Below are 23,366 nucleotides of genomic sequence, written 5' to 3'. Positions count from 1 at the left end.
TTACTCCAGGTGTTTCTTGACTTCCTACTTTTGCATTCCAGTCCCCTATAATGAAAAGAACATCTTTTGGGGGTGTTAGTTCTAGAAGGTCTTGTAGGTCTTCATAGAACTGTTCGACTTCAGCTTCTTCAGTGTTACCGGTCGGGGCATAGACTTGGATTAATGTGATACTGAATGGTTTGCCTTGGAAACGAACAGAGATCATTCTGTCGATTTTGAGATTGCATCCAAGTACTGCATTTTGGACTCTTGTTGACTATGATGGCTACTCCGTTTCTTCTAAGGGATTCTTGCCCACAGTAGTGGGCATATGGTCACCTGAGTTAAATTCACCCATTCCTGTCCATTTTAGTTTGCTGATTCCTAAAATGTCAATATTCACTCTTGCCATCTGTGTGATCACTTCCAATTTGCCTTGATTCATGGACCTAACATTCCAAGTTCCTATGCAACATTGCTCTTTACAGCATGGGACCTTGCTTCCATCACCAGTCACATTCACAACTGGGTGTTGTTATTGCTTTGGTTTCTCTTCTCTTCATTCTTTCTGGAGTTATTTCTCCAGTGATCTCCAATAGCATATTTGGCACCTACCGACCTGGGGAGTTCATCTTTCAGTGTCCTGTCTTTTTGCCTTTTCATACTGATTATGAGGTTCTCAAGGCAAGAATATTTGTTTTTCAGACAGTCACTAAGTATCAGATCAGACTCAGTGCAGAGCACTGGGGTAGAGAGAACACACCACATGTAAGAGGAACAGACTTATCAGAAAAAATATGAGTTAATATGTGCCAAAGGAAGTTTTACTGGAGATACTTTAATTTCCTACCACCTATCAGTGTGACTGACATTCCTACAGTTTCTTGCATTAGCCATTTGAGGTACTACACTAAATTGGACCCATAACTCTTCATCTGTAACAGTGAAGAACATCTCAGCTTAGTCAGTGGACACAAACCTGGAAGGAACAGGAAGAGAGAATCAATTGTTCCAATTTAAAGGTTTAATTTAATTTCATTTAACTGAAAGGCTTGATTTAACTGGTGATGGTTTAAAGTGATGTTCAAGACTAGGCCATGAAATAAAAGCTCTGCGCAGGCTAGGAAAACACATGCCAACAATCAGAAAGGGAACTGTGCTGATGACTACTAAAACAAACTTTAGCAACTTCGTAATTATGCCTCAAGAGAGGCCTCCTCTGAGAATATACTTGATCTGAAAACAGATGCAAGAGTTGGTCCTTCCCACAGGGCCTGTGACTTCCATTGTTTTCATTTTTTTACTCATTTTTTTTTTCTTTACTTTCTGACAAAACTTACAGTCATTGAGAAGTTTCTGTCCTGTGAGTCTGCACCTGTCTGGAAGATTCCTCACCTCTCAGTTCAGTTCAGTTCAGTCGCTCAGTCCTCACCTCTAGAGAGAGGCAATTGAGAGGCCCGGGGAGAGATGTGAGTGGGAATTCCCACTGTTCCTTCAGGTTTCAACATGCCTTAAGTTTCACATTGCTGCCTCGAGGTGGATGCTGAATGAAGTCAGAATGTCAGAGAATACAAGTTCAAGGCTAAAAACTTAGAAGCACCAAGCCAAAGCCATGAACTCATACAATAAATCCAGTCAAACAATGGTCAATCCAATAAAGCAAAAAAAAAAAAAAAAAGAAAGAAAAACAAGCAAGCACTTTTTAGACTAAATGGTTCAGCTTTACTGATTGACAAGTTAACTTCAATGAAAAAAAATATTCCAGGTACTATTTCTGCTGAACCATTCTGAAAGCAGCAATGATTATAAAATAATTCTTTTTCTCTTTGAATAAGAACAAAAACTATTACTTGAGATAACCCACTTTCTCCCAACCCCTCAAAATATAAAATTGAGGAAAACCCTATTGGTTGAGATTGTTAATCTGTTAAGCCCAAAACTAGTAAAAACTCTAGGCAAAAAAACTAGGCAAAAGCAGGCCCAAGGGAAACCTTCTAGGCATTATTACTGGGCATGAAATAAATTTCACAGCATAACAATATACAATTGTTATTGTATTGTTATTGTTGTTACACTAGGTAAGTGGTTATCTCAGTGATTAAACAGGAACTCCCGGTTGGCATTATACATGCTCAATGGCCAAATGGCTAAAATATAACTTTTGAAAAAGCTAACTTTTATGAAAGAAGTAAGTATCTTTGGAAAAATATCCATTTCTGTTATGAGAGGAGCTGTTGCTGCTGCTGCTGCTAAGTCGCTTCAGTCGTGTCCGACTCTGTGCGACCCCATAGACGGCAGCCCACCAGGCTCCCCCGTCCCTGGGATTCTCCAGGCAAGAACACTGGAGTGGGTTGCCATTTCCTTCTCCAATGCATGAAAGTGAAAAGTGAAAGTGAAGCCACTCAGTCGTGTCCGACTCCTAGCGACCCCATGGACTGCAGCCTACCAGGCTCCTCCATCCATGGGATTTTCCAGGCAAGAGTACTGGAGTGGGTTGCCATTGCCTTCTCTGGAGAGGAGCTGTTAGGACATAGCAAAATAACTGGCATCTTGAAAATAAATGAGGAAAACTGAAAGGAGAGAAAAAAAGTTCACCCACTTGACAACTTGCCCTGAGTCTATGAAACAACTTGTGTAAAAAGGAACAATAGATCATTCTATTATGGGAATTTCAGAACATCACTCCCACATCCAGTGACATTAAACCACATTCTTAAATTTTAGAATGTGAAAAACAAATTCTGGAAAAAACCAATTCTGCTATGAATGAATCTTTGCTTCAGAAGGTAGTGGCCTTCATTATTACAATGAAAGAAAAATAGAAAAACAGAGAATTGTTGTGAAGCCAATTCTTTAGGGTCAAACTTGACTTCTAAGTATGTCAAGTTAAGTAATGGAATTACCAAGGAATTCACACCCTTAGCTTCTTGGTAAAATTCTGTCGTGTGATCCAGTCAAGCATTCTTATTGTTGTTCAGTCATCCAGTCGTGTCTGACTCTGAGACTCCATGCACTACAGCATGCCAGGCCTCTCATAAAAATTAAAATATATATTAAATATATATATAATTATATATATATATAAATTAGATAACAAGTAAAGACCCACTGTTTAGCACAGGGATCTCTATTCAATACTCTGTAATGGCCTATATGGGAAAAGAATCTAAAAAAGAGTGGCTATATGTACATGCATGGCAGATTCACTTTAATGGACATATATATATAATTAATTATATATATATAATTAAATATATATATATAATTAACATATATATTTAATTTTTGTCGGGGTATAATTTACAATGCTCTGTTGGTTTCAGATGTCCATTAAAGTGAATCTGCCATGCATGTACATATAGCCACTCTTTTTTAGATTCTTTTCCCATATAGGCCATTACAGAGTATTGAATAGAGATCCCTGTGCTAAACAGTGGGTCTTTACTTGTTATCTAATTTATAACAAAATATATTAAATAAGATGTTTTTAATAGAAAACACATAAGCCAGATTTTTATATCAATCCGTTGACAAAAATGTGACCAGAGCCTCATAGCAACCTAACCCTTGTGTTACCACTAGGAGAGCAGTTCAGTGGTCTCCAGTTCCATGTTCCCAGTGATATCATATGATATAAGGACCCTGAATAATGAGAATGAGCTGTGTACACACGTACAGATGTTCTATCACCAAATACAGAGTGAGAAGAAAGTTTAATGTGAATTTCTGCATTATAATTTAACATTACTAGACAAATACATCAAGTTTCCCAGGTGGCACTCAATGCAGGAGACATAAGACACAAGGGTTCAATCCCTGGGTCAGCAAGATCCCTTGGAGGAGGGTATGGCAACCCACTCCAGTATTCTTGTCTGGAGAATCCCAGGGACAGAGGAACCTAGCAGGTTACAGGTCACTCCATAGGGTCACACAGAGCTGGACATGACTGAAGTGACTTAGCATGCATGCAGACAAATAAGTCACAGCATTTCATAATAAGCACCCTGAACTCCTAAAGTAATTGAGAAATGATTTGACAGCCAGCTAGAGCCACACGAGGGCACCATTACTCCAGGAAAGAAATTATACAGAAGCGAAATTTATTTACCTTGTTTGCGGTTTATTCTCTCATCACTTTATTTTGTTCAATTACACAGCATTCATAGTTCTTAACACATCATTTGGTACAAGGCAGTCATTCAATTATTTCATTGGACTCAAAATTATATGAAATTTAGCTAGGGAACTTTCTGGCAGTCCCCCCTGGAGGAGGAAATGGCAACCTACTCCAGTATTCTTGCCAGGAAAATCCCATGAACAGGCTCCTCTGTCCATGGGTTTGCAACAAGTCGGGCACAACTGAAGCAACTGAACACATTCTTGGTGGTCCTGTGGTTAGGACTCTGTACTTTCACTGTTGAAGGTCAGAGTTTGATCCCTGGTGTGGAAACTAAGATCCCACAAGCTGTGTGACACGGTCAAAAAAAAGAAGAAATTTAGGTAAAAGTGTGGATTCAGTATAGTCACAGATAAATGAGTAAGTGAGTGAAAGTTGCTCAGTCTTGTCTGACTCTTTGCAACCCCATGGACTATAGCCTGCCAGGGTCCTCTGTCCACTGAATTCTCCTGGCCAGAATACAAGAGTGGGTAGCCATTCCCTTCTCCAGGGGATCTGATGAGAATCAGTGAAATGATGATAATGACACAGACACATGCAGAAATACTGTTTAGTTAAATGTCTGGGTATCCCATGATGCAGTCAAATTGACACATTAGATTAATCATCACATTCTGTCTATCCTCAGATTTAAACAATACTAGTATTTAGATTCCCCTTGCTTATGACAGTAATAACATCCTGGCAAGTTGCTCTGCTTCTTTTTGTCTCCCTTCAGATTATTCTGAGAGTGAATTTTTTTTGAAACTTGAGTCAGATTGTGTCAGTCTTTTGCTCAAAATCCTATAATCGTTCTCCATTTCAGTCTGACAGAAAAAGTCTTTACAATGACCTTCAGTCTCCACCTGTTCCAAACACCTTATTTCTCCCTCCTCCCTTCTTCCCTTCCCCCACTATACTCCTCCTCTGTGACCTGCTTTGGTTATCATCCACATTCTGCTTGAAAGTAAAAGTGTTATTCACTCAGTTGCGTCCAACTCTCTGCGACCCCATGGACTGTAGCCCGCAAGGCTTCTCTGTCCATGGGATTCTCTAGGCAAGAATACTGGAGCGGGTTGCCATTTCCTCCTCCAGCGGATCGTCTCAACCCAGAGATGGAACTCACGTCTCCCCGCATCTCCAGTGTTGGCGACAGATTCTTTACCTCTAAGCTACCATTTTTCCTTCAATTAAGGAAAAAAAAAAATTCACTGGTGCAGCAGTTTCTGAGTATCAGTTATTTCCAATGACTCTATTATTTGGAGTAGGCTACCATACCACTGCAGCCACAGCTGCCACCATGGCCAACTCCAAGTTGAGCTCCAGCAATCAAGAAGTTGGAGGTACTTGCTCTCCTGCACTTTCAGTTGAGAAGACCCACCAGAGGGGGAAGCCCAGTCCCTTCCCAGTCCACCTGCCTTCTCCCTTTAAAGATTTATATGAAGGATTGGTTTATTACTGAAAAATAAGAAATGACCTGAGGATCTAGCAGCTAAAACTCCGAGCCCCCAATGCAGCGGGCCTGGATCCCTAGTAAGGAAACTAGATCCCACACACTGCAATGAAGATCGAAGAACCTACATGCTGCAACTAAGACCTGGTGCAGTCAAGTAAATAAATAAACATTTTTGAACAAAAAAAGAAGAAATGAACTGTACAAAGGAATTTCTTGGCCAGAAAAATAAATAAAAAACTGAAAAACTACATCTCCTGCATTTTGGGTAGATTCTTTACCACTGAGCCACCAGGGAAGCCAAAAATGTCTGGACATTACAGCATATCCTCAATGGGAAGCAAGCCAAATTACCACCAGTTTATAGCCACTAGGCTATCAGTTATTTGGTTAATTGAAACCTGATGTTATCCAACCTGTATTAAAGATTTTTTAAAAAACCAATTCTTGATATTATTTTGTTTATTCTTTCAAGAAAAAGAATATTGGGGTTTCCCCAGTGGCTCAGTGGTAAAGAATCTGCCTGTTAATACAGGAGACTTGGTTTCGACCCCTGCTCCAGGAAGATCCCACATACTTCATAGCAATTAAGCCCACGTGCCACAACTACTGAGTCTGTGCTCTAGGACCTGCAATTACTGAAGCCCAATCACCCTGGAAACTGTGCTCCACAGCAAGAGAAGCCACCACATGAGAAGCTGGTTCACTACAGCTAGAGAATACTCCCGCTCACTGCAGCAAGACAAAAGTCCACGCAGCAGCGAAGACCCAGCACGGCCAAAAATAAATAAATGTCAAAGCTTAAAAAAACTGTCTATGATGAACACCTATGATGTCTTACGTGTTCCCTGCCCGTGGAATACAGTAATGAACAAACTAGTTAATTCTCTGTCCTCATAGAGCTTATAGTCTAATGGAGATGGTGAAGTTGTTCTTCACCACCTGAAGTTGGTGGGAAAGCTTCCTGAGTTGTTCTGGGAAAGCTTGACACATTCCCTACAATTTGGTGATAATTTATACAGACAATTTGTACTTTCTGAAAGCAAGAGGCTGATGGAGCTGTATATACCAGCCAGAGAAAGTGCTGCCTGATGTAGTGTGCCTGGAAAGAAAAAGAGGGAAAAGAAGACCCCTGGTTTCCTTGACTTCACATGAAGGAACTCAAGAGTGTAAACAAGAACAAAGGAGCTACCTGGCTGCTCAGACAGCTTCCAAGGGAGGGAATTTCTTACCCTGAACTATGGGTGTAAAATTATAAATGGGGAATTTATTTCTCTGAGGCAGTACTAGGTGGTAGAGACAAAAACTGAAACATGCCTCCAAGAAAATGAGCCCAAACTGCACATTACACCACTAGCAGGGAGAGGAACCAAAATAAGCCTCAGCCAATGCTCCCTCGCCAGGAATCACGGGACAAAAGCATAGCATGACTTCTCTCCTCTCTCTGCCCTGAAACAGAGAGACCAAATGCAGAAGCTGAAAGGAGGGGGATATTTTGAAGAGGGAAGTTATTCAAAGAGCAGAACAGAGACTTCCCTGGTGATCCAGTGGCTAAGGTTCTGCCCTCCCAATGCAGGGGGCCCAGGTTGGATCCCTGTGCAGGGAACTAGATCTCACATGCTGCAACTAGATCCTGAATGCTATGAAAATCAAAGATCTTGAGGGCCACAACTAAGACCTGTTACAACCAAATATGTGTGCGTGTGTGTGTGTGTGTGTGTGTGTGTGTGTGTTAGTTGCTCATTCATGTCTGATTCTTTGTGATCTCATGGAATTTAACCCACCAGGCTCCTCTGTTCATGGATTTCTCTGGGCAAGAAAACTGGAATGGGTTGCTATTTCCTTCTGCAGGGGATCTTCTTGATCCAGGGAGCAAACCTGGTCTCCCACCATGTGGGTAGATTCTTTACCATCTGAGCCACCAGGAATATATATATTTTAAAAACAAAGGGCAGAATGCATTCTCCTTTCTTGGCTGCAGACTCCTCAGGCCATGGCCCATGCCTGTGGCTCAGCAGGTTAGAAGATCCATTGGAGAAAGAGGAAAATAAATGTAAGATATATAAAATCAGCTTTAAGATGGGTTAGACAAGTTTCACAATTTGCCTAGTGAAAGTGACCTGAAAACCAAAGGATCTGCCAAGATATTAAAATATCTGCTACTCAGCAGAAAAGAGAATTTTGACACAGCACGGTAGAGGGCATTGTTTGGAAATAATGAAGTTATGTCATAGTCCACACACGCTGAGTTGACTGCTCTGTCACCTGGTTGGCAAGTTAATAGTGACTCAAGTTATTCTATGTAAATGCACAATACCTCTCTCCATTTACAAAAAGATAGTCTGAACAAGGTCCTAGCAAACACCTCAAAATTCTGATGGGTTAAACAAGTTTTTGTGTTGATTGGTGAGTGCATGTGTGCTAAGTCGCTTCAGTCCTGTCCAACTCTGTGTGACTCTGGACTGTTGCCTGCCAGGCTCCTCTGTCCATGGGATTTTCCAGGTGTTGATTTGAGGACGTATTTATTTCTATGAGAAAATATATATTCTAAATAACTTAAAGATTACTTTATTATTTTTTAAAGCTAATGTTTTGGAGGCATAAACAGTTATAAATGGGTAACTCCTTATATCTGTGCTAACTTGTGATGGTCATTTTCACTCTCCTTAAAAACTCTGAACTATTAATGTTAAATAGTAGTTATTATAAAAGTTCTTTATTTTAAAATGATAAAATTAACAAGGAAATTGATAGTAGGTATACTAAAAGTGAAACATGTATAAATAACATTAATACAATCATTCATAAAAAGTTAAATAACATACTTACACACATTTATAAAATTTGAAAACTATGAATGCAATAAAAATTAATTATATCATAATTCTAATCTTTGTAGAATACCTCTGTTAGACAAAATGCTCTTTAAAAATAAAATAGTTTTGACACTTAATTTCCATTTAGATCTTTTAAGATGAATTCTATTTGGGAATTATTCACATCTTACAAAGATAAATTAACAGCAGAATATCAATTTTGTCACCTCAAAATTTCATAAGGGAGAAAAGTTCCAAAATCTCATTCAACAAAATTCATGAAAAATCATATTTGATATAGGAAGACGGTTTCACAGTTATTCAAGAATGTGAATAAGAAAGGATTAAAGAAAAGTGAAGTAGCCTAAAATATCTTATTCTCTACTCTCCCATAAGGAAGAGGAAGTGTTTGTCTCAGAAGAAAAAATTGCAATATGACTGTCACAAGAGTCATGTTTCACCTGCTCTATTGAGTAATTAATGTTCCTATATTGTCATGTCCTTGTGTTACATTTTAACAATAAGGCTTAGATATTAAATTACAGTGAAAATAATTGACTTGAGACAAAATTTCAGGTTTGTTTATTTATTTATTGCTGCAGATATTTGGATTTTATTTTTTAAATATTAATGATAAAGGGTTGTAAGTTCAACATTATAAAGTCAGGTATACATTATAATGAAATGAACTACATGAATTAGCAATATGCACAGTTCAGTTCAGTTGCTCAGTCATGTCCAACTTTTTGCAACCCCATGGACTGCAGCACACCAGACTTCCCTTTCCATCACAAACTCACAGAGTTTACTCAAACTCACGTCCATTGAGTCGGTGATGCCATCCAACCATCTCATCCTCTGTCATCCCCTTCTCTCCCGCCCTCAATCTTTCCCAGCATCAGGGTCTTTTCAAATGAGTCATTTCTTCACATCAAGTGGCCAGAGTATCGGTGTTTCAGCTTCAACATCAGTCCTTCCAATAAATATTCAAGACTGATTTGCAATATGCACAATATGATTTATTCTTTGATCCTGATCTTCAGAATTCATATTATGTTTATCAATTTATACCTTACAGTTTTTCTATTTGAATACCCTTTAAAACAGGCTTCCCTGATGGTTCAGCTGGTAAAGAATCTGCAATGCCGGAGACCTGGGTTCAATCCCTGGGTTGGGAAGATCCCCTGGAGAAGGGAATGGCTACCTGCTCCAGTATTCTGGCCTGGAGAATTCCACGGACTGTATAGTCCATGGAGTCACAAAGAATCGGACACAACTGAGTGACTTTCCCTTTCACTTTTCACAGTTAAAAGCAAAGCTATAATAAAAAGCACTATGTTTGGTGTTTTAAAATATTTATTTATTTATTTGACTGTGTGAGGTCTTAGCTGCAACCCATGGGCTTAGTTGCCCCACAGCATGTGGAATCTTACTTCCACCACCAGGGATCAAACCTGTGTCTCCTGCACTGGAAAGCAGATTCTCAACCATGGGACCATCAGGGAAGTTCCCAGCACCAGGTTTTATAATCGGGATGAGCTTTCTCAATAGGCAGAGGGAAGGAATGTAACTGATTCATCTTTTACTTTCTTATATGTGCATAAGAAAATCACTTTATATTGACACATTTCAATATTAAAATCAGCATTATAAACTATGCATTATAATCCCTAATTTTCATAGTAGATAGTCAAGATTTAAATATTTACAAGAATTGCATTGATATAGATTTATGGTACTCCAGTTCAGTTCAGTTCAGTCACTCAGTCGTATCTGACTCTTTGCAACCCCATGGACTGCAGCATGCCAGGTTTTCCTGTCCAGAACCAACTCCCGGAGCTTACTCAAATTCATGTCCATCGAGTTGGTGATGCCATCCAACCATCTTGTCTTCATAATCAGTCCTAAATATTCATTGGAAGGACTAATGCTGAAGCTGAAACTCCAATAATTTGGCCACCTGATGTGAAGAACTGACTCACTGGAAAAGACCCTGATGCTGGGAAAGATTGAAGGCAGGAGGAGAAGGGGATGACAGAAGATGAGATGGTACTCCAAATAAACATCAAATTTGGGTTACAGGCCAAGAGAGCTTATGTCATACTGCTTATGTCAGCTTCAGGAAAATGTGGTAGATTTCCAAAATCTAGCCCCTGCTCATCACAACTAGAGAAAGCCCATCCTCAGCAGCAAAGACCCGGTGCAGCCAAAAATAAATAAATAATTTTTTTTTAATCTCTCAAAGTATGTAAAAAAAAATCAACAGTGATTGGCTTTAGAAGTATGGACTTCTAAACATAGAATAGATAGAAGTCTTTCACTTGTCATATTTTTCTCATATTATTGAACACAAAAATACTATTTTTATAACTTGGAGAAAAGTGGTAAAACAAAGGGGATAAAATCATTTTCATATTTTAGTTGATGCAAACAGAACTATTAATCATTAATATACAGCTAATTGTATATTCATTAAATTATTAACATAATTGTTCATTCATATTGATTTCTACTGATTGATAATAATAAATAATGGGCTGTAGTTAGTGTGATTCACTATTTAATAATTCATATAATTCATCCACTAGACAGTTTCTCTGTGGTTCAAAGCCATTTGCTGATAGCATACATTAAAAATGTGTATGTTTATAAAATAAATGTGTAAAAGTTGTAATCATTCTGTAATCTATATAACTGTTAAATGGAAAATCTGGAGGGAATTGACAATACATTCAAACAATAAAAAGTCCCTTTGAGAATAGGGATATTTTCTAACACATGGGAAGTCTGTGAGTCATTGGGTGTGGGGATTACCAGGTTTTATACATATATATATATATATAAAACAAATGTGAATTTAAATCAACTGAGACCAGTTAATCTTATTCTTAAGTAACAGAACATGACTATATCCAACTAATCTTCCAGAAACACACTGTATTCCAATATCTAATTGAAATTATTTCTTCCAACATTCAAAGTCATTTTTCCCATTGAGAGAAATAGGTTATAATATTAATATAAAACAAAACTCACAAGTAATTTAGAACAGTAGAATTAAACTTCCTACTGAGCCTCCTCTAGAACCTCAGAACCTATGTTATGATGTAAGAAATTGAGATGAGTTTCAAAGTGCATAGTCATACTACACAAGGCTGTTCATCTGAGTTGAACCTGTAAAATAGCCTAGTGGCCATCACTTGATAAAAGGCATTAGAATTCCAAAGTAATAGACTGTTTAAGAGCTTCAAATGAAAGAGGAAGAAAAAGCATAAAAGGTGAAGAAAATTCACATGGCTAAGGTATAAATACATATACTACATGCCCAGCTCTGTGTCAAATGTGTCTCCTTTTCAGTTCAGTCCTGTCTGACTCTTTGCAACCCATAGAATGTAGCCTGCCAGGCTCCTCCATCCATGGGATTTTCCAGGCAAGAATACTGGAGTGGGTTGCCATTTCCTTCTCCAGGGGATCTTCCCAAACCAGGAATCGAACCCAGGTCTCCCTCACTGAAGGCAGACTCTTTACCATCTGAGCCACCAGGGAAGCCCTCTTTTCAGTTAACAAATGTGTAATAGTAAAGAAGCAGAGACATTACTTTGCCAACAAAGGTCTGTCTAGTCAAGGCCATGGTTTTTCCAGTGGTCATGTATGGATGTGAGTGTTGGACTGTGAAAAAAGCTGAGCGCCAAAGAATTTATGCTTTTCAACTGTGGTGTTGGAGAAGACTCTTGAGAGTCCGTTGGACTGCAAGGAGATCCAGCCAGTCCATTCTAAAGGAGATCAGCCTTGAGTGTTTTTTGGAAGGAATGATGCTAAAGCTGAAACTCCAGTACTTTGGCCACCTCATGCAAAGAGTTGACTCATTGGAAAAGACTCTGAGGGATTGGGAGGGATTGGGGGCAGGAGGAAAAGGGGATGACAGAGGATAAGATGGATGGATGGCATCACCGACTCGATGGACATGAGTTTGAGTGAACTCCGGGAGTTGGTGATGGACAGGGAGGCCTGGTGTGCTGTGATTCGTGGGGTCACAAAGAGTCAGACACGACTGAGCAACTGAATTGAACTGAACTGAAAGATCAAAGTGGTTTGGAAGTGCATAGGTGAGCCCCACAGATGTCAAGGAAAAATTTAGGGATAAGTGAGATCTGGAAGAAAGCACAGCAATTTATCCACCAAAATATTAATAAAACAATAATTTTTAAGCCCATCATATCTCCACAAGTTCTGTCTGTTTTGTTGATGCTTAAAATGTCTTCATTTCCCCATTTCGTTGTTTCCTGGAGTGAGGAGACTGACTGTTGCCCAGTAAACTCCCTTGCCCTCCTTATGCAACAAAGGAAATCTTGACATAAACATACAGCCACAGAACAAGTTAATTTTCTTATGTCTTAAGGTTGAGCTTCCTAAAACATAGATCAAGTATTCCTCCTTCATTTTCTTTGGCTCTTATCAACAAAGCACTCTTGGACCCAGAAACTAAGGACAGAGACAGGGAAGAGGAGAGGAGGAGGAAGAAAGAGACAGTGAGGAGGAGAGGAAAGGAAGAAAGAGAAAAGAGAAAGAATGAATTCATCCACATCACCAGCATCACAAACAGGTAAGATTTGCAACTATTCCTTTTCCTTCAATCTTCCCTAGTGGCTCAGTGGTAAAGAATCTGCCTGCCAATGCAGGAGTCACAGGAGACATGGGTTCAATCTCAGGGTTGGGAAGACTGGAGGCGGAAATGGCAACCCACTCCAGTATTCTTGCCTGGAAAATCCCATGGAGAGAGGAGCCTGGTGGGCTATGGTCCATGAGGTCACAAAGAGTAGGAGACAATTGAGCACGCATGCACTTTTCTTTCATAGATTTTTTCATGGAAGAGGTGATAAACATTCTGGGGACAGAACAATAAATTTAGGGATGAGTGAGGTCTGGAAGAAAGTGGAGAGATTTTGTCCATCAAAATAAAACAATATTTTTAAAGCCCTTCATATCTCTCCAAGGTCAGTTTGTTTTGTTGATACTTAAAATGTCATCATTTCTCCATTTTGTTGTCTCCTGGAGTGAGGAGACTGACTTGTTGCCCAGTAAATGCCAGTAGAGTAAGAGAGGAGAGACAGAGACAGAGAGTGAAAGAGGGGATGGTTAGAAGGTTAGATGTTCTTCTGGAAAGATTGCAGGAGATTGAGTTCAGGGAGAGCTACCAGACTACTACCTTTTCCATGGTTCGTTGTGTCCCATTGGGCAAGTCTCTGCTGCTGCTGCTGAGTCACGTTAGTCAGTTGTGTCCGACTCTGTGCGACCCCATAGACAGCAGCCCACCAGGCTCCCCCGTCCCCAGGATTCTCCAGGCAAGAACACTGGAGTGGGTGCAAGCCTCTGCAAGTCTCTGGAATTCACTCTCTGTGTGTGTAAATATGTGGAGGGGGGAGGAGGGGAACTACAAGGTCATCAAAGTTTTATCAGATTGATTTACAAAGCACCTGGAAAAGGAGACCCTGAAAGGAGGAGAGCAGTAGAGAGACAAGAAAAACTGGAAAGAGTGAGGAGGAGAAAGGGAGAGGGAAAGAGGGAAAATCTGGGAGAGTTGGAAAGGAAAAAAATTGCACATATGTCTGAGTCCTTGATTCAGACTCTTAAAAATAGCCATGCGCTCCTTCAGTGCTTCTCTAAGTGTGGTTCCCAGGCCAACAGCATTCTCAGCTCCTGGAAACTTGCGGATTCCGTACCAGCTCTACTGAATTTTTAATTCTGGAGGTAGGACCCCATGATCTGTGTTTTAGCCAGCCCTTCCAATGATCTTCATGCTTTCTGAAGTGTAAAAATTATTCAGTATAGGTAATACAAGTGGAAGGAAGTAAACAGGGTCAAACATGAATTTCTTTTATCTCTTTCATAGCTTTTTAGGGAAGATTGACCACATGTATGTCTTTCTTTCTACAGAGAGAAGATGCTTCTCTTCCCAGCTGTTCTCATGGGCCATTGCTGGCACCTCCATCCTGCTCCTGAGTGCCTGTTTTATCACCAGATGTGTTGGTGAGTTCTGAAGGTCACACTCAAGCTGCCTGGTGAACATTAGGAGTGAATTTTTCCTTGTTGACTGTGGGTTCTTTTCTCCCACAAAGGGTATTTCCATTTCCCTGGTGACTCAGATGGTAAAGAATCTGCCTGCGATGCAGATGGGGGTACTATCCCTGGGTGAGGAAGATCCCCTGGAGAGGGAACTGGCAACCCACTCCAGTATTCTTGCCTGGGAAATCCCATGGACAGAGGAGCCTGGCAGATTACAGACCATGGGGTTGCAAAGAGTCGGACACGACTGAGTGACTAATGCTTTCCCCCGTATTTATCGCCAGGTTACTCCTCAAGCCAGAAACCCCAACCAGCATAAAACTGGTACTAAGTTTCAGTGACCTGTGAAACATTCTTCATGGTACACAATTTTTATTTCCTTAGTGGCCCTGAGTTCACCCTCTCTGTAGTCTTGTCATTAGTGTAAACCTCTCTGAGATCCTAGCCAGAGGCACAGGAAGTCACTTCTTGGAAAGAAGGGTTAGAAGGTTCGACTTGGCAAAAGAGAGAGTCTTAGGCATTTTGTATTGTTTTTGTGGGGCCTTCCCTGGTGGCTCAGTGGTAAAGAATCTGCTGGCAATTCAGGAGACGTGGGTTGGATCCCTGCATCGGGAAAACCCTCTGGAGAATGGCTATCCACTCCAGTATTCTTGCCTGAAGAATCCCATGGACACAAGAGCCTGGCAGGCCACAGTCCATGGGGTTGCAAAAAGCTGGACATGACTTAGCAACTAAACAACAGCAACAAAAGAGAGTCCAAACACATTTATTATATATATATTTAACTCACTGTTGATTTTATTTTTCCAGATTATGCACACACTACTAGGAATACACCCTGGTAAAATACCCAAGCTGCTGAATTGAATTTGGCAATTTATATGATCAGTGGCCATTCCAATAATTCATTCATTTAACATTACTGAAACCAATCTTCTGCATTATCATCATCATGTTATTAACAAAGTTTATTCAATAAATAGATAATTCATTTTCATCTTAGGCTAGGACTTATTGCTTAGGACTTACCAAGCATATTGTACTATTAGTAAGACAGCTATATTGAGATACATAATTCCTACAGGTAAATTCATATGAGTGTCTTTCTTTGGTAAGAAACTGGCTGAGAAGAATATTTTGTTTGTGGAATCAAGGAAAACATTAGCATTTCAAAAATATTTGTCTTTTAAAATGCATTCTACTGTGTAGGTGAGGGAAAAAGTTTTCTTCTACTCTACTGTCTCAGCTAGGGCTTTGTTACAAGAAAAAAAAAAAAACAAATGTGAGTTTTACATGACATCACATCTGGTTTTTTGGGTCTTTGAACCTGAAATAAAGTACATTTGTGTTCATAAATCAGGAAAAGCATGAAATGTGAATTCTCTCTTCTTTGACTAACCAAACCTCAGTTCCTATCCATGCTGAAGTAAAAGTAGATAGTAAGGAAATATCATAACTACTGGTACTTTTATAACTATAAAAAAATGTTAATTTGGCAAAACTAATACAATTATGTAAAGTTTAAAAATAAAATAAAATTGGAAGAATAAAAAAAAAAAATGTTAATGTATTTGTAAAAAATTTTAATTGGAGGATAATTGCTTTATAATGTTATATTGGTTTCTGCCATATAATAATGTGAATCAGCCATAAATATACATATGACCCCTCCCTGTTGATCCTCCCTCCCACCCCATCCCACCCCTCTAGATTATCACGGAGCACTGAGTTGAACTCCCTGCATCATACAGCAAATTCCCACTAGCAAACTATTTTATGTATGGTAATGTATCTTTTCTCGATTCGTCCCACCCTCTCTCCTGGACTGTGCCCTCAAGCCTGTTCTCTGTGTCTGCGTCTCTATTCCTGCCCTGCAAATAGGTTCATCAGTGTCAGATAAAATGCACTTGTATTAAGGGTAATGAATATTAGCTGTGCCTCTTTCCCTTACAGTGACATATAGCATCTTTCAACTATGTGATGAGAAAAAGTTCCAGCCACCTGGGGATTCCATGGAACTCTCCTGCTATAATGATGGATCAGGTATGTGTGCTGTGCTTAGTCGCTCAGTCAAGTCTGACTCTTTGTGACCCTATGTAGTCCACCAGGCTCTTCTGTCCATGGGGATTCTCCAGAATACTGGTGTGGGTTTCCATGCCCTCCTCCAGGGGATCTTGCCAATGCAGAGATCAAAGCCAGATCTCCCACACTGTAGGTGGACTATTTACCATCTGAGCCACCAGGGAAGCCCAATGGGTCAGGTATAATAGACCTCAAACTTGAACATCTAAATTTACATAGCAACATTTTCTGGCTTTAGATTGATTTGGAGATAAGTAAAATAGTCAAGTTGGGTCCCGTTTTTCAAAAGCAAAATGCAAAATCTTGCCTGTACTGTCAGAGAATAATGAGAAGTTGGTAAGAGGACAAGAATAAAACTTTGGAAGTGCAATTTGTGTTCAAGCAGGAAACTTTGGGGACGTTATAGCAAACGTTTAGAATAAATGTGAGGCGTCTGGCTGAAGAGTCAATCTAGAAGTTGAAGGTGTTATTCCCAGAAGTGTACTTTTTATTTTCATCCATCACCTGCTTCCAAAATGAAGTGAAGGAGGAAAAAAATGTAGGAAGGAAATTTGAAAATATCTCAGAAATATGCTCCCTATACTCTTCCATATTGTCCTGGTCCAAGTCTTAGCAAAATGCTACTTGACAATAGAAAGTGACTTCCTTCTCTGAGCTATAATTTCCTCACCGTTAAATCAAGAGGAATTGGACTATTTATTTTTAATAAACTTCATAGACTGAAATTCTATAGTTCTAAGAACTGTAGGACAACTAGTTTGGAGATTCTGTTGAGGGTACATTGTTTGGAAAACGTGAGACACAGTTGCTTAGTGGTCACTCAGATAAAATACATAATTTTTCTCTGAACTTGGAAGTCTATGAACATATAATAGGGTCCCATGTCAATAGCATAACTAAGGAAGATTGTATATATTAGGGGTTCCCAATCTCTTTGGGGATAAGTAAAGTAATTGAGTTGAGTCCTGTTTTTCAAAAGTAAAATGCAAAATCTTGCCTGTCAGAGAATAATGAGAATTTGGTAAGAGGACAAGAATAAAACTTTAGAAGTGCAATTAGCATTCAAACAGGAAACTCTGGGGATGTTACAGCAAACCCTTAGAATAAATGTGTACCAGTCCAAAGACCGATACCACCTATCAGATCAACAGTGGCATTAGATTAGAAATAAAGTGTACAATATAAATGTAATGCTCTTGAATCATCCTGAAACCAGCTCCCCCACTTAGTCCATGAAAAAATGGTCTTCCGCAAAACCTGTCCCTGGTGCCAAAAGGTTGGAGACTGCTTTTATATGGTTGTGTTATTATTTATTGGCACTGACATCTAGAAAGTAAGGATTAAGTCTTGATAGACAAGAACATTGCTGTTTGTGTTTGTTGACTGAGGAGTTCCCTAAAGTCTTGGATGGTAAGATGTGGAGCATGAACAAGGGGTTCCAAGGCTTCTGACTCAAAGTGAAAAACTTATCAGCTCAGAGGAAGGTTTCTATTATCTTACCTGGTTCATGTGGGACTCTCACAGAAACTTCTCTCCTTCCAGGTTCAGTCAAGAATTGCTGTCCACTGAAGTGGTTCCATTTTCAATCCAGCTGCTACTTATTTTCTCCTGACACCATGTCCTGGAGAGCAAGTCTAAAAAACTGCTCGAGCATGGGTGCTCACCTGGTGGTTATCAACACGCAGGAGGAGCAGGTAGTTGAGTACAGCATCCTCCAGTGTAGTGAAACATCCTTCACAGGACCCATCTCTCTTTACCCCATACATGCTTGTGTATAGTATTTGACCCGCAATTTCCATGTGTCACATGAATTTACTGAAATACATGCTGTTCTTACCTTTTCTGTAAGCCATTACCAACTTTATTTTCTTTACTAGAAGAAACTACGATAAAAAGAAATTTTCATGTTTAATTCCTTTATTAGTAAGGCAGGAAAAAAAGAGGATTGGGACTTCATGTTATTTATTATTTAGTAATCTGTAATTATTATTACCTAAAAGATGATGCTATGAAAGTGCTGCATTCAATATGCCAGCAAATTTGGAAAACTCAGCAGTGGCCACAGAACTGGAAAAGGTCAGTTTTCATTTCAGTCCCCAAAAAAGGCAGTGCCAAAGAATGCTCAAACTGCTGCACAATTGCACTCATCTCACACGCATGGCTCAGTTGGTAAAGAATCCACCTGCAATGAAGGAGACCCCAGTTCAATTCCTCGGTTAGGAAGATCCGCTGGAGAAGGGATAGGCTACCCTCTCCAGCATACTTGGGCTTCCCTTGTGGCCCAGCTGGTAAAGAATCCACCTGCAATGCGGGAAACCTGGGTTCCATCCCCAAGTTGGGAAGATCCCCTGGAGAAGGAAAAGGCTACACACTCCAGTATTCTGGCCTGGAGAATTCCATGGACTGTATTGTCCATGGGGGTCACAAAGAGTCGGACACAACTGAGCTACTTTCACTTTCATTTTCATTTTCAAAAGATGATGCTGCGAAAGTGCTGCACTCAATATGCCAGCAAATTTGGAAAGCTCAGCAGTGGCCCCAGCTATGGAAAAGGTCAGTTTTCATTCCAATCCCAAAGAAAGGCAACACCAAAGAATGCTCAAACTACTGCACAATTGCACTCATCTCACACACTAGTAAAGTAATGCTCAAAATTTTCCAAGCCAGGCTTCAGCAATATGTAAACTGTGAACTTTCAGATGTTCAAGCTGGATTTAGAAAAGACAGAGGAACCAGAGATCAAATTGCCAACACCCACTGGATCATTGAAAAAGCAAGAGAGTTCCAGGAAAACATCTATTTCTGCTTTCTTGACTATGCCAAAGCCTTTGACTGTATGGATCACAATAAACTGTGGAAAATTCTGAAATAGATGGGAATTCCAGACCACCTGACCTGCCTCTTGAGAAACTTATATGCAGGTCAAGAAGCAACAGTTAGAACTGGAAATGGAACAACAGGCTGATTCCAAATAAGGAAAGGAGTGCGTCAAGGCTGTATATTGTTACCCTGCTTATTTAACTTATATGCAGAGTACATCATGAGAAACGCTGTGCTGGATGAAGCACAGGTTGGAGTGAAAATTGCCAGGAGAAATATCAATAACTTCATATATGCAGATGACACCACCCTTATGGCAGAAAGGGAAGAAGAACTAGAGTCTCTTGATGAAAATGAAAGAGGAGAGTGAAAAAGTTGGCTTAAAGCTCAACATTCAGAAAACTAAGACCATGGCATCTGGTCCCATCACTTCATGGCAAATAAATGGGGAAACAGTGGAAACAATGGCAGACTTTATTTTGGGGGGCTCCAAAATCACTGCAATGGTGACTGCAGCCATGAATTTAAAGATGCTTACTACTTGGAAAGAAAGTTATGACCAACTTAGACAGCACATTAAAAAGCAGAGACGTTACTTTGCCAACAAAGGTCCATCCAGTCAAAGCTATGGTTTTTTTAATAGTCATGTATGGATGTTAGAGTTGGACTATAAAGAAAGCTGAGCGCCAAAGAATTAATGCTTTCAAACTGTGGTGTTGGAGAAGACTCTTGAGAGTCCCTTGGACTGCAAGGAGATCTAACCAGTCCATCATAAAGGAGATCAGTCCTGGCTGTTCATTGGTAGGACTGATGTTGAAGCTGAAACTCCATTATTTTGGCCACCTAATGCAAAGAGCTGACTCATTTGAAAAGACCCTGATGCTGGGAAAGATTGAGGGCAGGAGGAGAAGGGGATGACAGAGGGTGAGCTGGTTGGATGGCATCACTGACTCAATGGACATGAGTTTGAGTAAACTCCGGGAGTTGGTGATGGACAGGGAGGCCTGGCGTGCTGCAGTCCACAGGGTCACAAAAAGTCAGACACGACTGAGCAACTGAACTGAACTGAATTATTACTTTATTTATTCATTTTTAGTTTATATTTTATATATTTTACTTTAGTTTTATTCTTATTTTATTTTATTTATTTATTATTTTTATTGAAGCATAATTGCTTTACAATGTTCTGTTAGTTTCTGCTGTACAACCAGGTGAATCAGCTGTATGTATACATGTATCCCGTCCCTCTTGAACCTCCCTCCCACCCGATGCTCCACCCCTCTAGGTCATCACAGAGCACTGAGCTGAGCTCCCTGTGCTATATAGCAGCTTCCCACTAGCTATTTATTTTACACATGATAGGGTACATATGGGGACCTCATTTTAGAATGACCAGTGTTTTTAGAAACATGTGAAAGAAGGTAAGCAGAAATTGTCCATTATATTTAAGCTATGATTTATAATGTTTTGTGCTACCCGTAACTGTAGATAAACTTTGCATGAGTTATTGTGAACCTCCTTCTCTGTCAAAAGTTCCTTTTCACTGGCGTAATTTTATGGTATCTATGCTTTGCCAAAATAAATCCTCTATAATCTTATCATTTCAGGCCCATTTTTCTATTACCTCCAGTCCAAATCCTAGTTCTCTCTTAAAAACAATTACCTTCAATGTTTATTTGAAATTGGAATAACTGATCTCCTCATTTGCTGTGTGTATCTCCCATAGGAATTCCTTTACCACACAAAACCTAGAAAGAAAGAGTTTTATATTGGACTGACGGACCAGGTGACTGAGGGTCAGTGGCAGTGGGTAGATGGTACACCTTTCACAAAGTCTCTGAGGTAATTTCCTTCTTGTAGTAGAACTATTTGTTGTTGTTTAGTTGCTCAGTTGTGTCCAACTCTTTTGAGACCCCATGGGCTGTAGCCTGCCAGGCTCCTCTGTTCATGGGATTTTCCAAGCAAGAATACTGGAGCAAGTTGCCATTTCCTTCTTCAGGAGATCTTCCTGACCCAGGGATCGAAACTGTGTCTCCTTCATTGGCAGGTGGAGCCACCTGGGAAGCCCAGTAGAACTATAATGCTAGCCCAAATTGTAAAGTTAGACCACTGTTGAGGAGAGTCCTCAGAACCTCCTTCTGGTCCAAGAGGTATATTCATGTCCATTCTTGGTGATATTAAATGCAAACATAAAAAGAGCTGATATATAAGACAGAAAAGAGAAGCATAAGGATCTGCTGCCTCCATCTCCTAGAATTACCTCAGAAATAAAGGGGAAATAATAGATGAAATGAGAAGAGGCTTAAAACAGAACACTAGTTCACGGGAAATGCAAGGGAGACAAAGAGTGGAATTTGAAGTCTTGTGCCACCAAACTGTAGTCAATGAGACAAAAACAATGATTTAAGAAAGACAACAGATTCTTTTCTTAGAGCTTTGAATTTAAAAAAATTAATTATTTTTAGTTATACTGGGTCTTTGTTGCTTTGTGGGGGCTTTCTCTAGTTGCGGGGACTACTCTTCATTCCAGTGCATGGACTTCTCATTGTGGTGGCTTCTCTTGTTGAGGAGCACAGGCTCCAGAGTGCATGGACTTGGGTAGCTGCGGCCCACAGGCTGAGAAGTTGCGGCTCTTGAGCTCTAGAGGGCTTGGGCTCAGTAGTTGTGGTACACAGGCTTAGCTGCTCCGTGGCATGTAGGATCTTCCCAGATCATGGACTGGACCTGTGTCCCCTCCATTGGTAGGTGAATTCTTATCCACCGTGCCACAAGGGAAGTCTGAGACAACAGATTCCTATGGACTAAAAGTAGGATGTTCTGACCCTTTAAAACATTGTTCTGTGGACCCAGTGAAGTATGCACCTCAGTGAATACAAAACTCTATAGGATAAGGGGAGATAAACACGATGTGAGCTATGTGTGTGAAGGAAACAAATCCATCAGGATATCCCTCTTTCCCCTAACATCTCTGTTTTGGGTCTAAAGCCATGAGCAACCACAGCAGAATAGAAAGTCAGAAACATCCAGTTTAACTTCACTATTCACAAACTCTATGACTTAGAGAAATGGTTTAGCTCTTCTGAGATTCTTTTGCTTCATCATCAAAGTGGGGATTATAACACCTGTCTCGTAAAATTGTTGCAAAGTCAAACACGAATGTATTTTGCCTAGTTTATAGGGCTTCCCAGGTGGCGCTAATGGTAAAGAACCAACTTGCCCAATGCAGGAGAGGTAAGAGACATAGCTTCAGTCCCTGGGTTGGGAAGATACCCTGCAGCAGGAAATGGCAACCCACTCCAGTATTCTTGCCTGGAGAATGCCATGGACAGAGAAGCCTGGTGGGCTACATACAGTCCATAAGGTCACAAAGAGTCAGACATGAATAAAGCGACTTAGCATGCATGCATAGGTCACCTTGCCTCGTGTAAATCTCCCCTTTTGCTCTCTTTCAGCTTCTGGGATGCAGGGGAGCCCAACAACCTGGTTATTGTGGAGGACTGTGCCACCATAAGGGACTCCTCAAATCCAAGGCAAAACTGGAATGATGTGCCCTGTTTCTTCAATATGTTTCGGGTTTGTGAAATGCCAGAAAGAAAGATTTGAGAAAAGAAAAATCTTCAAGACACGAGGCACAACCCTAAAATGTATAAATGGGAAAGAACAAGTGATAATCATAACCGCACAACTCCAACGTGAGAAAAGCATGCACTGCACTTTTTTAGGACTTCATAAATGTTTGTTGCTTTCATATAAATAAAAAGAAGTCATTTTGAAGGTTATAATTCATGGTTATTGACTAAAGTGCATTTTTGTCTACATCAGTCTTGGGATTTCTCAGAATTTACCGCTTATCTAGCAATGCTGCGAGAAGGGCTATTCCTTTCTCCTTTTGGTACAAATGCTTCATTTATGAGTATTTATGTGAAAATACAGGGACACAGACAAGCACCAAATCCAGCAAAGAAGAGAATTTTGGAAATTTTTGTCTTAAACAGTT

The 23,366-nt window shown here is 40.0% G+C and overlaps 1 protein-coding gene across 6 annotated transcripts; it reads left to right on the top strand.

The window, feature by feature from the left end:
- Positions 1-7,859: 7,859 nt before the first annotated feature.
- Positions 7,860-23,151, top strand: CLEC4E (C-type lectin domain family 4 member E). Of its 6 annotated transcripts, none has more exons than XM_061417996.1 (7): positions 7,860-7,994; positions 12,869-13,007; positions 14,339-14,431; positions 16,421-16,510; positions 18,092-18,243; positions 21,096-21,211; positions 22,822-23,151. In XM_061417996.1, exons 2-7 carry the CDS (start codon positions 12,974-12,976, stop codon positions 22,970-22,972), a joined length of 636 nt encoding a protein of 211 aa, XP_061273980.1. In that variant the 5' UTR covers positions 7,860-7,994; positions 12,869-12,973; the 3' UTR covers positions 22,973-23,151. The 6 variants fall into 6 exon arrangements, with proteins under 6 accessions (XP_061273980.1, XP_061273979.1, XP_061273984.1 ...); XM_061417995.1 differs by having other exon boundaries at positions 12,804-13,007; XM_061417999.1 differs by lacking the exon at positions 7,860-7,994 and having other exon boundaries at positions 12,505-13,007; positions 21,096-21,179.
- Positions 23,152-23,366: the final 215 nt, after the last annotated feature.

Source organism: Bos javanicus, chromosome 5 (genome assembly GCF_032452875.1).
Source record: "Bos javanicus breed banteng chromosome 5, ARS-OSU_banteng_1.0, whole genome shotgun sequence".
NCBI lineage: Eukaryota > Metazoa > Chordata > Mammalia > Artiodactyla > Bovidae > Bos > Bos javanicus.
This window is presented reverse-complemented; position numbering and strand designations above follow the sequence as displayed.